General features: G+C 41.8%; 1 protein-coding gene across 1 annotated transcript; it reads right to left on the bottom strand.

Moving 5' to 3' along the window:
• Window positions 1-225: 225 nt before the first annotated feature.
• On the bottom strand, window positions 226-13,691 carry APOOL (apolipoprotein O like). Its single transcript, XM_036402296.1, has 9 exons — window positions 13,667-13,691; window positions 10,391-10,495; window positions 9,377-9,496; window positions 8,289-8,343; window positions 8,047-8,145; window positions 7,639-7,730; window positions 7,207-7,293; window positions 5,526-5,682; window positions 226-3,837 (listed from the first exon to the last, which is right to left on the bottom strand). Exons 1-9 carry the CDS (start codon window positions 13,676-13,678, stop codon window positions 3,740-3,742), a joined length of 825 nt encoding a protein of 274 aa, XP_036258189.1. The 5' UTR covers window positions 13,679-13,691; the 3' UTR covers window positions 226-3,739.
• Between the last annotated feature and the right edge of the window lie 561 nt (window positions 13,692-14,252).

Genomic DNA, 14,252 nt, shown 5'->3' with positions numbered 1-14,252 from the left:
AAAATGGAAGCCCTTCTCAAAATTTAGGCCACTGAGCATTGCTCTGTCCTGTTGCTTCAGGGATTTGTTCCAGGAGTGTTTCAGTACTTCAGGGGTGAAGTTTTTCCCCCAACATTAATAAACCAAGTGTGACTTAGTCATTAGAAATGAACTCTTAAAAAAGTACTTGAAAGGGAAGGAATTGACAATTTTCCTACAGATGAAAACAACAGACAAAAATTAAACTTAGTTTTTAAAAAGTATCTTATCACCCTTTATTTCCAGGTGCCTCACAGTGATATGACAAAATAAAGTATCACAATCAGTTTTATGTAAATAAAAATTAATATCAACAAGCTCCAAATCTCTCTATATTGAATACAATCAACCATAAATAAAAACCCCATGCATTAAATGAAAGCTATTTCTGTATTATAAAATACCATGTGACCCCATTCTTTAAGACATCAATTTTTTCACAAATATATAACTTATATAAAAATTACAATATACATTCTTACTTTTATGTAACTGTATTATTGCATTGTGAAATAAATTTAAGTGACTCTTAAGGATACATTTGAGAGGCATTGCAAAGTGGTGTTTCACTATAAATTAATAAAACCATGTCTCACAATAAAACTTCTCCCATGTTTTATGTTAACTTTTCAGTGTAACAGATTTGTCTATTGGGTCTGAAATCTTCAAGAGCCCAAGTCAGGCACGTGGTTACCCAGGACTCACAAGCATGGCATCATCCAGATCTGAGTTTGCTTTTTTAAAGCCATTGCATAGCACCTTTACTAGAAATTACTAATTCAGACATGTGGCTACAGCTCCTTGCAGTCAGGAGTCAAGTATTAAATAACCCCTGGAGTTCAGATGTCTGAACTGAAAGCAGAGAACACACCCAGCCAGAATACAAAACTTTCCATACTTTTCTCCCACTTTCTTTGGCTGCAATTAGGGAAGAGTTGTCTTTAACTGTCCCTGTTTCACAACCAAACCTTCTAACTTTAACCCCACTGTGTGGGGATAGCAAACAAAAACTGGTGATACAAATGAAACAAACAGAAAATTACCCTGCCTTGAGGAGAAAGAGAAATCTCAGGTGATGAAAAAACTAAATTAAAAAGTAGCAGTAACATCAGCAGCATCACCATCGACCTTCCAGCCCATTTTCTTCCACCCCTGCCCTGGGCAGGGACACCTTCCCCTACCCCAGGCTGCCCCAAGCCCTGTCCAGCCTGGCCCTGGGCACTCCCAGGGATGGGGCGGCCACCTGGCAAACCCTGAGCTGGAATAATCCTGTGCTGCTCACTCCTCTCACTACCAAACCACGGCACAGCACAGGGACTCCTTCCTGTGAGCCACAGAACTGCACCCCTCCTCCTGCTGCTGCTCATCACAGTGGCCAGGAACACTCTTTTAAGTCATGATGTTTAACTCTGAGGTTTAGTTCTAGCCCAGTGTTGGCCTAAGGAGTCATCAGAGCCTGAGATGCAGCCCCAGGACCCCAGGACAGCCTTGTGCACCAGGGCCATGCACAGCATGAACAGCACCAGGGCTGCCATGGAAGTCCTGCCTGCCCAGCCAAAGGGCCAAGGACATCTGAGCCCAGCCAGCCCCACCAGACCTGAGTGGAAATGGCCTCAGCACCTGGGCAGTGCAGGGCAGTTCCTGGCACAGGGAACAGGCAGTGTCCCACGCTGCTCTCCTGGCAAGGGCAGACCCTGCAGCTCCCTCCTCTCCCTGCTCCCACCAGAACAATCCCTGGGCACAGTTTTTCATTATGGCCTGAAAAATCTCAGCACAGTAAACTCCTGCAAAATCCAAGCAAATCTGCATCATCTTACCTCTGCTGTTGACTTGCTGTGCTAGCACATCACTCAAAGTTAGAATTTAACAATTTAGGAGTAGAGCAGATGGCTTTTCCTTCATGTTTTTATCCAGAATGTTATCAAAGGGAGACAGATAATACAATTTCTGGCATTCAGTCATGCACTTGAAAATGGTAATTTCTTCACAATTTTCACTTATGTCTTCATCTGTTTCCCTGGAATTGGTATATGAAGCCCAGCCATCTAATTTTTCTACTCCTCTCTCTGTGATGAAACACTAAATGTGTCATGTCCAGGAGCTCTCTGAAGATTGATTTAATATCCTCTGATTGCTGCCTGAATTCTGACAGTTGCCTGGACCTTTAAGAGATTATTAAAGAAACAAAAGACATTAAATCCTGTCAGCTGTCCCAGGTAATTTTCACTAATAGAATTCGTCTTTTAAACTTCACATTTTCTGACTTCACCTTGCACTGGACTCTGTGTAACAAAGACCAACAAACACTTCCCCTGAAATTTGGATTTTAAAATAACAATTTGTTTCTGACCCATCCTAAAAGCTTTTCTTCTCTTGCTCATTCACCATTTGTGCCTTCTGCACATTCCAGCCTGCAGCACCTCCTCACAACTTTGCTGATCCCACAGGGACACCAGGAATTCTGCCTGTATTTCACTGGTCATTTGACTTGGCATCAGCAGCCCTGCAGAGAAACCAGGTTGTGAAATTTCTTCTTCTGGAGAGCAGGAGCCAATGTCCCATCACATCCCAGTGCTCAGAACAGCAGCAGTTCAGGCTTTAGCCTTCCATCCACACTATCTGCTCATATTATGGTCTCTCTTGCTTCCCCCTCAATTTTACAGCAAAGCCCATATTTTCCTTTTAATTAAAAGGTAACAGAATGAAGAGAAATGGAGGATAAACAGAAGTACAGGGATATGCACCATGATAAAAGCAGTGTTTGAAAGCTTCATCCTAGGAAACTTAATTTCTAATATCATTCTCATGGAAAAACACCAAATTTCACAGAAATCCTACCAAAATCAATGAGATATTGCATACAAATTTGTGGGATGAAAAAGTTGGCTGCCTACTACTTCAGCATTTTTACTGTCAGCAGTTTAAACCTTGAAACTACAGATCTCCAACTTCCTAAACACTTCTAATGGATTTTATATAAATTCAGGATCAGTTTCATGGATTAAGCAATTCAAACACAGTTCTTCCAAGTATCAGAAGTAGGTGAAAGCTGATGCATAGTCTAGAAAGGAAGTTTAGAGATCAGTTGTGTATTTTTGCCCAACTTCAGAGACATCTGAACACAGCAGAGGTGTGCAGGACAAGGAGTTGTTTCCATTCACCCTTGTGAAAGAGGCAAAGAGTGCCAAATTATTTTGCAATGAAAAAAGTGACTCTTTTACACAAGCTTTAAAGCCAATGCTGTTCACATCATACAACCACGGGGATTTTAAGGACACTCAGACCAGCAGGAACTTGCACTTCATTCCAGAGCTGAAAGATAAAAGACAAAGAAGCCTCTGCAAAGCCCATCCCTCACATTCTTCATTCAGATCACCCAACACCTGAGCCAAAGCAGAGATACGTTTGCATTTTCAAATATCCTTTGTGAAGTGACATTTATTAGCAAGTTTGGCACACAGAAGTCCCAGTGGGAGAAGACACTGACAAATCTTGTTTTCTCAGTGTCTCACTAATGACACTGAGTGAATTCCCACTGTTTATATGGAGTCAGGAACAAAATAAGCACTAAACAGAATCATGTAAGTCAATAATACAAATTGGAGATAAGAAAATATCTGATGAAATTATACCTCACAGAGTATGCATTGTAAAGATTATTCCTTCCCTTCTTCCCTCCCCCTTATCTGTAACATTTTGCACTTTGTAAAGCAGACTTGGCTTAGCTCCTGGTGCTGTACATGTCCACATCTTCTGGGCTGGACTGACCATGGTCTGCAAGTTTTGGATCAGGCTTAAATTTTGATTTCTTCACTGTTCCTGTTAGAGATAGTGAAGAAATATGGTTAAAAAGTATGCTTATACTTGAGCTGTAAGGAAAAAAAGCTCAGTGATGATACATGTTGAGAATTCTGTACTACCAAACACTTAGAAAAGATCAAAATCTGTCTGCTCCAGTTCAAAGTGTCTTAAGAAGGAGGATGAGGGCAGGTTGAACACTGAGCACAGCAGTGGATGGAGAGCAGGACCTCTTCTCACTCTCCAACTCCACTTCCTACCCCAGCAGAATGAGAGAAGAAATTGTGATGCTTTGCCCAACACTTGGAAAGGAAGGGAAAGTTTGAGGCATGGAAAAAATTCCCTGGTGTTCCTTGTCCAGGAGCAGAGCTGGATCCCACAACCAACCCTGCCAGCTCTCCCTGCAGCTGCTGCCAGATGGCAAGAATTGCAAATGAAGACAAGCACTCTCACCTAGTTTCACTTCTGAGCTTCCAGAAAGCACAAACTGAGTTTAGTGAACCACTGAAGCCTCCCACTGACTGAAGGACAGAGCACAGCTGACATATTTAATGCTGCTGCAATTCCAGAGCATCCAGGGGGTATAAAGGCAGCTTTTCTGGGGCTGTGGCTCCTGTTCCTGATCCTTCTGTTCTTTTCTAGCTCCATCACTGGATCCAACAAAGGGTGTTACATTCTCCTGAAAGCTTTGCCCCACTTGGACTGAGAAAATAAACATCTCTGGCAACACAGATTCATTTAGGGCAGGGATATTTTTGGCTGTATTAAGGACATGAACTAATTCCACCTATGAAAGCAACGACAGATCTATAAACACAAACCCAATAAAGACAGTTTGGCCTGGAGCAAGTGTAAAAACAGATCAAAGCATTCCACAAACTAAATCAGAAAAAATTCAAGTGCAAAGCAAAGATGTGAATGCATACTACAGTGAAAATAAAGGGGAAAAAAATACTAAAACCCTCATCCAAGTATGTTCTGCTTGCTTTCCAGAAAAAAAAAATAAATCTCTGGTAACAATTCCTTCCTTCCAAATGATTTCCTTGCAACAAATAAAATTTAGAAGTTGCCCTTACAAAAGGTAACAATACTTTAAAACAAATTTAATTCTCCTTTAATAGGTAATTCCACTGTTTTCTCTTAAAAATTGGACTACCAAATTCTTGTCAGGTAAACAGGCTGTTATGTGATCTGGTTGATTATCTCAACCACTTAAGGTACACAAGGAACCACTGCAGAAAACCCAGCCCAATGAAATCCAATGCTTCATTTCTCAATTACACACCCCTCTTTGATTCCACTATGGATCATCTCTGCTGTTAGCAGAGGCTAAAAGTAATGAAATCCATTTGAGACTTCAATTTTCTAATAATAATCCAAATTTAAACCTTTTTGTATGACTTGCATTTGGATTATTCCTTATTTTGGCCATTGAAAGAACCTGGTTTACATTAATATTGGTTCTCTGACATTATTGAGAGAGAACAGCAAATATATAATTCTGTTATTATGACAAGGTCCACAGTGAGAAAATGATCACCTCCCTGAGGCTCTGAAATATGTATTAAATGACAGCATGTAAAATATGCTCTCAAGAATAATATGCACTGACAGTGTGCTCCAGTTTAGAGCAAGAGTAAGTGCAAAATTAAGTCAACTAATTGGATTTGCAAGTTGCCCTGAGATTACACTTGAAATGTTTAATTCACCTGATGAAGGCACTGGATCTTCATTACTCTGACACTCTACTGGAAAAGATTCAGTTCTGTTAAATGATCCTGACTCAACAGCAGACTCAGGTTTGGTACTAGAAATTCCCTTCTTTTTCTTATCTTCTTGCATAATTGGTTTTGACTCTTGCTGCAGCTGTGAACCAAATATTAATAAAAGAAAGCACATGGGTATATGCTTAATACATTCTTGCAAAATAAAGCTTTCAAGTCTGGGAGCTTATCTCATGAAATTATTTTCAGATATGACATCGTGCAATGATATTCAACTAGTCAGCTGCACACAAGGGGCACAGCTGGAAAAAGTAAAATTCATGAAACCCCACAGATCAGAGAGAATAAATTCATGTAGAAGGGAAATTGTCATGAGTGAAGCTGTGGTTTTACCAGAGACCCTCCAAGACCTTCACAAGTTCATTTCCAGGTGAGGAGCCTTTAGCCTTGCACAGGACTGAAACAGCCCTGAGTGTTTACAGAACACTTACTACCCCTAGTTAGCAGGAGGTGGAAAGATAAATCATGGCTACACCCTAGTGATGAGAAATAATGTGTCCTGGGAAGAGGCTTCACTCAGGGAAAAAAAATGAAGTTAAGAGAAGTGTGTGTACCACATCAATTCTTGTTTTGCTATCAGTTTAATGACAGTTATCTGAATCTCATTTTCAAAACTCAGAATTCCATTTGTGCTTCTCAGAAGAAATAAAGGGTGAGGACTGCATGCCAATGAGCACTGTAAATTTAAAGCAAAATATTTCTACACGTTAATGTAACTGAGAAACTGAAATTTTCTTTGAAAAGAGCAATGAAAACTACTGTGCAAAGCTGCAATTTTACTTGGGAAGTGCTACTTTTGTCAACGTTTTATAAATTTCCACTTGAGGAAAAAAAACCTTTTGGGTTGGATAAAACCCACATTTAATTCTGGGATCACTAACCCAAATTCCATATGTAATTTACAGAAGGTTCATATTGCCCTCTACTCTCTGCTGGCAAGGCTTCAGCTGTTTAATGTGTCCTATTTTGACTGCCTCAGTTAAAAACCACACACAAAATCCCCTAAAACAGAAAAAGGAGAGAAACTAGAGGAAATTCTGAGGAGAAGAAGAATTATGTCAGAGACAGAAGGTTATAGTGGGGAAGAGAATCAGGTCAAAAACCCTGCTAACTTTTCCATATGTAGTAGGTCAATACAAAGAGGTTACTGACCATTAATTCACTGTGGCTGCCATGAGGACAGGGCAAGGAAAAGAAATAAATCAGCCATGGACAATTCGTATCACAGGGTAAATAAGGGCTGTAGAGCAGCAAGCCAGTCTTACCTACTGTGATCCTGAGTGTCTTTTGTCTAAATTCAGAGGCTGCTTAAGACTAAAGCTTGAATCAAAATGGATCCTTTATGCCAAGATAAAAAAGGAGCTCTAAAGAGAAACTCAATCTTCTCTGGTGCACCCTGCATGGGCCTACTCTTGAGAGGGGATCTCAATATCCACTGCTGTGGAAGGTGTAAAAACAATTAAACACTGAAGGGACAAAAAGATCAGACTGGGGTTTGTGCCTTGCTTAACACCATCAGTAAACCATAAAGAGCATCAGCAGAAGAGACCACGACTTTCTAAGCTCCCTCTCAATGTGTGAGGTGTAATGACTTCCCAAGTCCTACCTTGGTGACAGTTTCCTTGTCTGCCCACAGTGACCTCACAGCGTCATAGGTCTGGTGACTTGCATGACGTAACTTTTTCCCTGTTACCTATTTTTTTAGAAAAACATAATTTAACAACAGTCTTAAAATACAGACTATTCAAATGAAATGAATCCTGTTTAATGAGAACATGCTCAACATCCTAAAGCATTGACTTTTCAAGATCTAGTACATATTTCCCTTACGCCAAGCAAATTGTAAATAATGCTTAAATTGGTATTAGGAATCCACAGGGAACATTCCCATGCTAGACCGACCTACTCCAAATGAAATCAAACTTTAATCAGCAAACAGTGTGCTGTCAATGTTGGTACAACAGATGGAGCACCAGGTTAAAGGATCCAGACTTGTCCCACTGTGTTGGAAATGACCCCAGATAAAGCAGAACCTTACCTTAGCAATGACCACTGACTGAGCTGGGTAACAAACAGCATATCCTACAGTAGTAAGTCCCAATGGATAAGCAATTTTCTTAAATCTAGAACCTGAACAAAGCCAAATATTTTGAATAATTAGACAAAAATGAAATGCAAATGAAGTACTTGTAGCAATTAAAGGCAAAGACAAATAATCCCAAACTAGGTTTTCCAATATTATGAAGAATTGTATCATTAGTCTGTCTAGTCCTGCTCTGTCAGCTCTGAGCCAGCTCCTAACAGTAATCAATAATGTCCTTTATTTACCAGGAATTTATTTTAGTCACACAGGCTTTTGCCAGTGTTCCAGAAGAGTATTCTGCCCACTGGAACTGTTACAGGCTCTGTACCCCCCAGGCCAGTCATGAAAACAAGGCAGCCCTACCTTTCCTTGCCAGCACTGCACCAGCCAGGCCTGACACCGAAATCACAGCGGCTTTGGGAAGAAATTCTGGGGGGGGGTTGTTCAGGTAAACATAAGCATCTAGGAAATGGGAAAAAAAGACAAAAAAGAAGAAGGGCAATTCAGTGTCAGTCATTTTATTTCCCACTTAAGAAAGAAAGGTGAAAAATTTGATTTTACTGAGAGTTTATAGATGAAATGAGACAGATATGTGACTTGCCTACCTTTTCCAAACTGAATTGAATCCGTTATTCCATTTTTAATAAAGTAATAGACACTCTAAAAGGAAAGAAAAACAAAATCAGAAAGTAAAATCTCTGTAAAAGTAGCTGTTGACACATATCTCAGCACAATGAGACAAAGAAATACTGTGTAACTTTAAAAAACCCAAACCAGTGACCTTCTAGAATGGCTGTGCAGAGATCTACCCTCTTTGTTTCAAACACTTATATTTTTAAAACTGACATTGGCAACTAATTAATTAAAAAAAAAATCTCTCAAATGTAAGCTCCCTTTCAAAACTGACATCTCAGGAACTCTAGAGTAGGAAAACACCTGGATACCAAGTGTATAAGAAAATTCAATTATAAAATACAATCTTCTCTTCCCTAGAGACTTTCCCAGGAAAACTGAAAGAACAACACCGAATTCGTACCACCAGAGGTCACTGCTATTCAGTGGCAGGAACTCACAATGATTAATGGCATTAAAAAGTTTGGTGCAGATTTATAACAAGAGTATTTCAGTCATGCAGTCACTGACAACATTTTTACAGACCAATGGAATCACAATTTACAGAAAAAAATGAAGACACTTTGAATTTTGTTTTCAACTGTTAGGGTCTACAATTTTTGCAAAAGCAAAACACAAGTGCAACATCTCTGGCCAACAGCCAGGGTGAAGCTGCAGTTTCCCAGCACGTACAAAAGCAGTGACAGGCAGCAGTTCCCTCTCCAGCTGGAACACGAGGTAACAGAGCTGGGAGGTGTTTCTGATGGCTCCTGAGGAACAGCCTGCTGCAACAGATACATGGGATGCATTCTGTTCTCTTTTATGTCAGTTACTGCCCTTTGCAAGCAGCTCCTTCTCCATGGACTGCACCTGGAATTTCGCACTCCAAAACTCCCTTAAGTTCTCCCAGCAAGAATTTTCCAATGTAACTCCTGCTGTAGAAGGAGGGCTCATTCTCCATCCAAAATTATCTTATACTAAGACAAGGACCTGCCAAAAAAACCCTCAAGGGGGAAGTAACCTGTTTTTTCAGTAGTTTAGTGCTGAGAGAACAGCAGGAAAGGCTGGGTGCATCCCTTACCTGGCACCACCTGAAATAGTGGCTGGTCGTCCTCCGCAGAGCCGTGAGCTGCTGCTGCAGGGGCCCCGGCTGCTCCTCGATGTACCGGGACGTCAGCGGGGGAGCGCTGTAAATGGGGAGCTGCAAACACACAGAGCTGAGCAAAGGGACACAGCTGAGCAAAGGGGACACAGCTGAGCAAAGGGGACACAGCTCTGCTCCTGTGAGTGCTGCAAACACACAGAGCTGAGCAAAGGGGACACGGCTGAGCAGCAGGGACACAGCTCTGCAGCAGGGACACAGCTGAGCAAAAGGGACACAGCTGAGCAACAGGGACACAGCTCTGCTCCCCTGAGTGCTGCAAACAAACACAGCTGAGCAAAAGGGACACAGCTCTGCAGCAGGGACACAGCTGAGCAAAGGGGACACAGCTCTGCAGCAGGGACACAGCTCTGCTCCCCTGAGTGCTGCAGTTCAAGGGGGTTTTCAAGCCTGCAAACCCTCAGTGCTCCCCCTGTGTTTCAGTGTTCACACAAAGCCTCTCCGTGGAATTATGAACTTCTAGAGTTCCAAACTGACTCTACTCAAGTGGGACTTCACTCTTTGGAAGTGAAAACTGAAACAGTGGTGTGGGTTCTTAGAAGCAGAATGACTCAGTATGAAGGAAAGGCATGTGTGTGGATGTGTGTACTGCTAGAAACTGCACTTTAGAGAAGGAATCATCAGTTAGTATTCTATTTTCACCTTTTCTGACTTCATTTTTGAAATACTGTAATAATAAAAATGAGATAAAACTTCACTAATATTTTAAAATTATAATATTATATATTTATATATATTACATATATTTATATTTAATATATTATATATTTTAATATTAATAACATTTTGTGTTTTATTTGAGCCACAGTGGTCAGTTATTTATTATCACATATTTGCTATCTATTTTAGTTACTGTAATTCAATGGACAGAGCTGCTATTCTGCAGGTTTTTCTGGTATTATTTTAAAGACCAAAAAAGAGGAAGATTCATACCTTATCTGGCTTCACCAGCTGACTTTTTGATTCCTTTTCTGTTGCTGCATATACAGTAATACATATAAATGGCAGCCCAGAAGAAACAGCTGCCAGCTTTGCCACCTGGGACAGAGAGATGAAAAAAGGGAGTCTTAATGCTGAAAGTAAAATTTCCCTTTGGATTGATCAAATATGGGATTAAACAGGTCACTTTTAAAGCCTTTTTTAAGCATTATGCCTTTTAGAAATGTCTTCTGACTTATACAAAGATTTTCTCAAATTATAATGGTAAAGAAAAGGTTAAAGATCCCTGACAACAATTTTGTGTCTAAAACACCAGGAAAAACTTTGTGTTCAAAGCCACACTGATGTTTCCATCACTTTTAGGGTAAATTCAGTTGTAATTTACTCAGCATGCAGAATTCCATCTCTGAAGAATTATTTAAAGAACCCCTGTTTTAAGCCTATCATAATTCAGATTGCTTATTTGCATACAGCATGCTACCAGAACAAGACACCAATTTTCAGTAGACACTAGAAGGAAAATTGAATTTAAAAGTGATAGAGCATGAGAAAGTTGCATTGTTCACTTAAAAAAACCAATGTATTTTTAAAAGTCACAATGGATTCTGTTCTCAAAGAATATAAAAGAGAAAGCTATACAGGGAATGATCAAAGTGGTCCAGCTCCTGACTGACAGTAATTGCTTTACTTTTGGGTGCCTGCAGACAAACACATAAATGTTTAAAGATCCAAGGAAATAGCTGTACTGGCTAACATTTACACAGGCAGTTATCCCAAGAGGGCTTCACTCTTTTCTACTGAAATCACAAAGAACCAGAGTGAAAGACAAAGCAACATCACCTTGACTACACTAAAGAGGCTTCACTGCATGGAGCTGCTCCTTATCTCATCACAAGGTGCACTAAAAAGACCTCAGTTAGCCAAGTGGTTTTTAGTACTAATTTATTGGAATTATTTTATTAAAAGTTCCTTATGAGGCATTATGTATCAAACAACAAAAATCATATCTTGTTTAGCTAGAGAAACCAGTAAGTGTTTTACCTATGAAAACTTCCACACAAGTTACTGAGAATTAAGAAATGGCAGGATCATATTTTTATATCAAACACTAGGAAAGAAGCAGAGAGAAAAACCCCTGCAACAGGCTGGAGCTGTGGAACACCCTGGGACTGCATGTTCAGCCACTGGAATGACTCCAGAACATCAGCTGATAACTGACTTCCAAATAAATAAAAATCTTCTTTTTGAGGAATCCAGGAAGTTGCTGCAGGTCCAAAAGCCAGGTGACATTTCTGGAGGTGAATTCTGCACACACACAGAGCTAAGCAGCACCAAAGGAAAGGTCAGTGGCCACTATTAAAACATTCCCTGTAACATCACTGCCAAGGGCCTGACCTACAACACTGACAACCTGAAGGAAATAAAAAACACACCAAAGACAAACAGACATGGCAATATTTTGGATGAAAAGACTGAACAGCAATTATTTGCTGAAGAAATGCATTATATGCTCTCCAGCAGGAAATTGTTACAGCTATGCCTCTTAATAGTAGAACTGGAGTAAGACCAATCAAAATATAATAATACTAAAACTCTCAAATGTACCTGGATAATTTTGGCTTTAATTCTTTTCATTTCAAACACTCTGCTTCAAAGTGTTGAAATCTTATCAATGATCAAAAAATAAAGATTCTATTTAAAAAAAAAATTAAAAAGCTACATCACTACAAAGAATTCCCTATCTTCCACTCAAAAGATGCAGAATCCAAACTAAACCATAATAAAACCATACAGTTAATTTATGCTAATCTCCAAGACATTGTTTCCCACTGAAACTGCAAATTCTGTGTGCTTGCTTCAAGAATTGGAGCAGGAAACTTGCCCTGAAGGCAGGAACTGCCTCAAAACAAAGGGAATAAAAGGAGCGGAGTATATGCAAAAATCTGATGCGTGGATTTATATAAAAAAATATACAACTTCTGTATCACAAAATGGGACTCTACTGGCCAGGGTAAAATAAGATTAAAATTTAGCAGCTATCTGGTATCATATTTTCCATTAAAAAATGTTAATTGAAGAATAAAGAGTCACAGGTTTATGACTTTCTCCTACCACTCAGATGCCTTGAGGTGGATCCCAAAACTGTCTCACATCCTTTTGGTTAATTTTCCCAAGTTACACGAGACACGAATGCCAGAAGCTTGCAGGCCAAACCCAGTATCCTAATTCAGGTATGTCTTTATAAATCTCTGATGCCAACCACCAAACCCCCCACAAATGGAACAGATCCTTCCACTTCACCTCAACTCCCTGATACTCCATGGATTTGGGTTTAATCTTGGTAAGTGACCACAGAGAGTGAAATCTTAAGAAGAATAAAACTCTTATTAATAAATATTTCATAGTAAATAGTAAAGAACACACATAAAATTATGTCACTTCACTAAAGGTACTGAATCATTCAGATTTATGTACTAAGCCAACCAAATTACTTCAAGACCACCCAGCCAGACAACAAAGCCAAAGACAGTTTCTTTTGCCTTAACAAACTAAAGCAAAATGCTTTCTTTTCATTTCTGTCCTCGTTGGCACCATCCTTTCCTTTCCAGATATAGACACATTCACATTTTAAATGCTTTAAAAAAGCAAATATGAAGATTCATGTGAGAGCAACCAATTCATCAATTTGATTGCCAACACTGGAAAACCTGTCTAAATATTTGTGAGAAAGCTTAGATCTTTACATGCATGTTTTTCTGTTTAAAGACACTGTATTATTCCTACAACTAGAGATATTTTACATACTTGTAACCCTGTTAGCTCGTACCAGCATGATTTTAACAGCCTTGTTTTAGTGATGTACAGCACCACTAGCACTTTATCATGTCACTACCAAACTATCATCTTGATATTCCTCGAGCTGAAGGTGTTTCGGGGGCTGCGAGTACACGGAGAAGCACCAGAAGAGAAACCCCGCTTTTATTCCCTGTTGTGCAGTTTAACCACCTCTCGAACCAGCTCTTTCCCCCAATCCCACACTATCAGAGACCTCTCCCTGCCCCACTCCTCCACCGGCCGCCGGCTTCCGCGGCACCGGGGGCTCCTTCCCGCCAGCACCGGCGGACCCGCGGGCGGGCCGGGCGCTCCCGAGGGGCCGCACGGAGCCGCCCCGGCTGTCCCGAGCCGGCGGAGGAGCGGGAGCGGCAGCCTGAGGGGCAGCGGAGCCGCGGGGCCGGGGCAGCGCCGGCCTGAGGGCAGGCGGACACTCACCTTGGCCGCCATGTTGGACAGCGCCGCGTACGGCGCGCGGGAAGGGCCGCGCCGGGCGGGGCCGAGGGGCCGGGGCGGGACCGCGCTCGGGCCGGGCGGGATCGCCCTCAGCCGGGGCGGGCATCATCCCAAAGCGGGCAGGGATGGATTGCCCTCAGCCGGCATCGGCCCGAGGCGGGCAGGGGCGGATCGCCCTCAGCCGGGGCGGGCATCATCCCAAAGCGGGCAGGGGCGGATCGCCCTCAGCCGGGGCGGGCATCATCCCAAAGCGGGCAGGGATGGATCGCCCTCAGCCGGGGCGGGCATCATCCCAAAGCGGGCAGGGATGGATCGCCCTCAGCCGGGGCGGGCATCATCCCAAAGCGGGCAGGGATGGATTGCCCTCAGCCGGGGCTGGCATCATCCCAAAGCGGGCAGGGATGGATTGCCCTCAGCCGGCATAGCCACAAAGCCGGCAGGGATGATCCTGCTCAGCCGAGGCGGACATCGCCCTCAGCCGGTATCGCCCTAAAGAAGGGCAGGAATCTCTCTCAACCGCGGCGTGATCGCCCTAAAGCGGGCAGGGACGGATCCCCCTCGCCCGGGG

The sequence above is a fragment of the Molothrus ater genome, chromosome 14 (assembly GCF_012460135.2).
Source record: "Molothrus ater isolate BHLD 08-10-18 breed brown headed cowbird chromosome 14, BPBGC_Mater_1.1, whole genome shotgun sequence".
Lineage (NCBI taxonomy): Eukaryota > Metazoa > Chordata > Aves > Passeriformes > Icteridae > Molothrus > Molothrus ater.
Note: the sequence above shows the minus strand (reverse complement) of the source record. Positions and strands in the feature narration are given on the sequence as shown.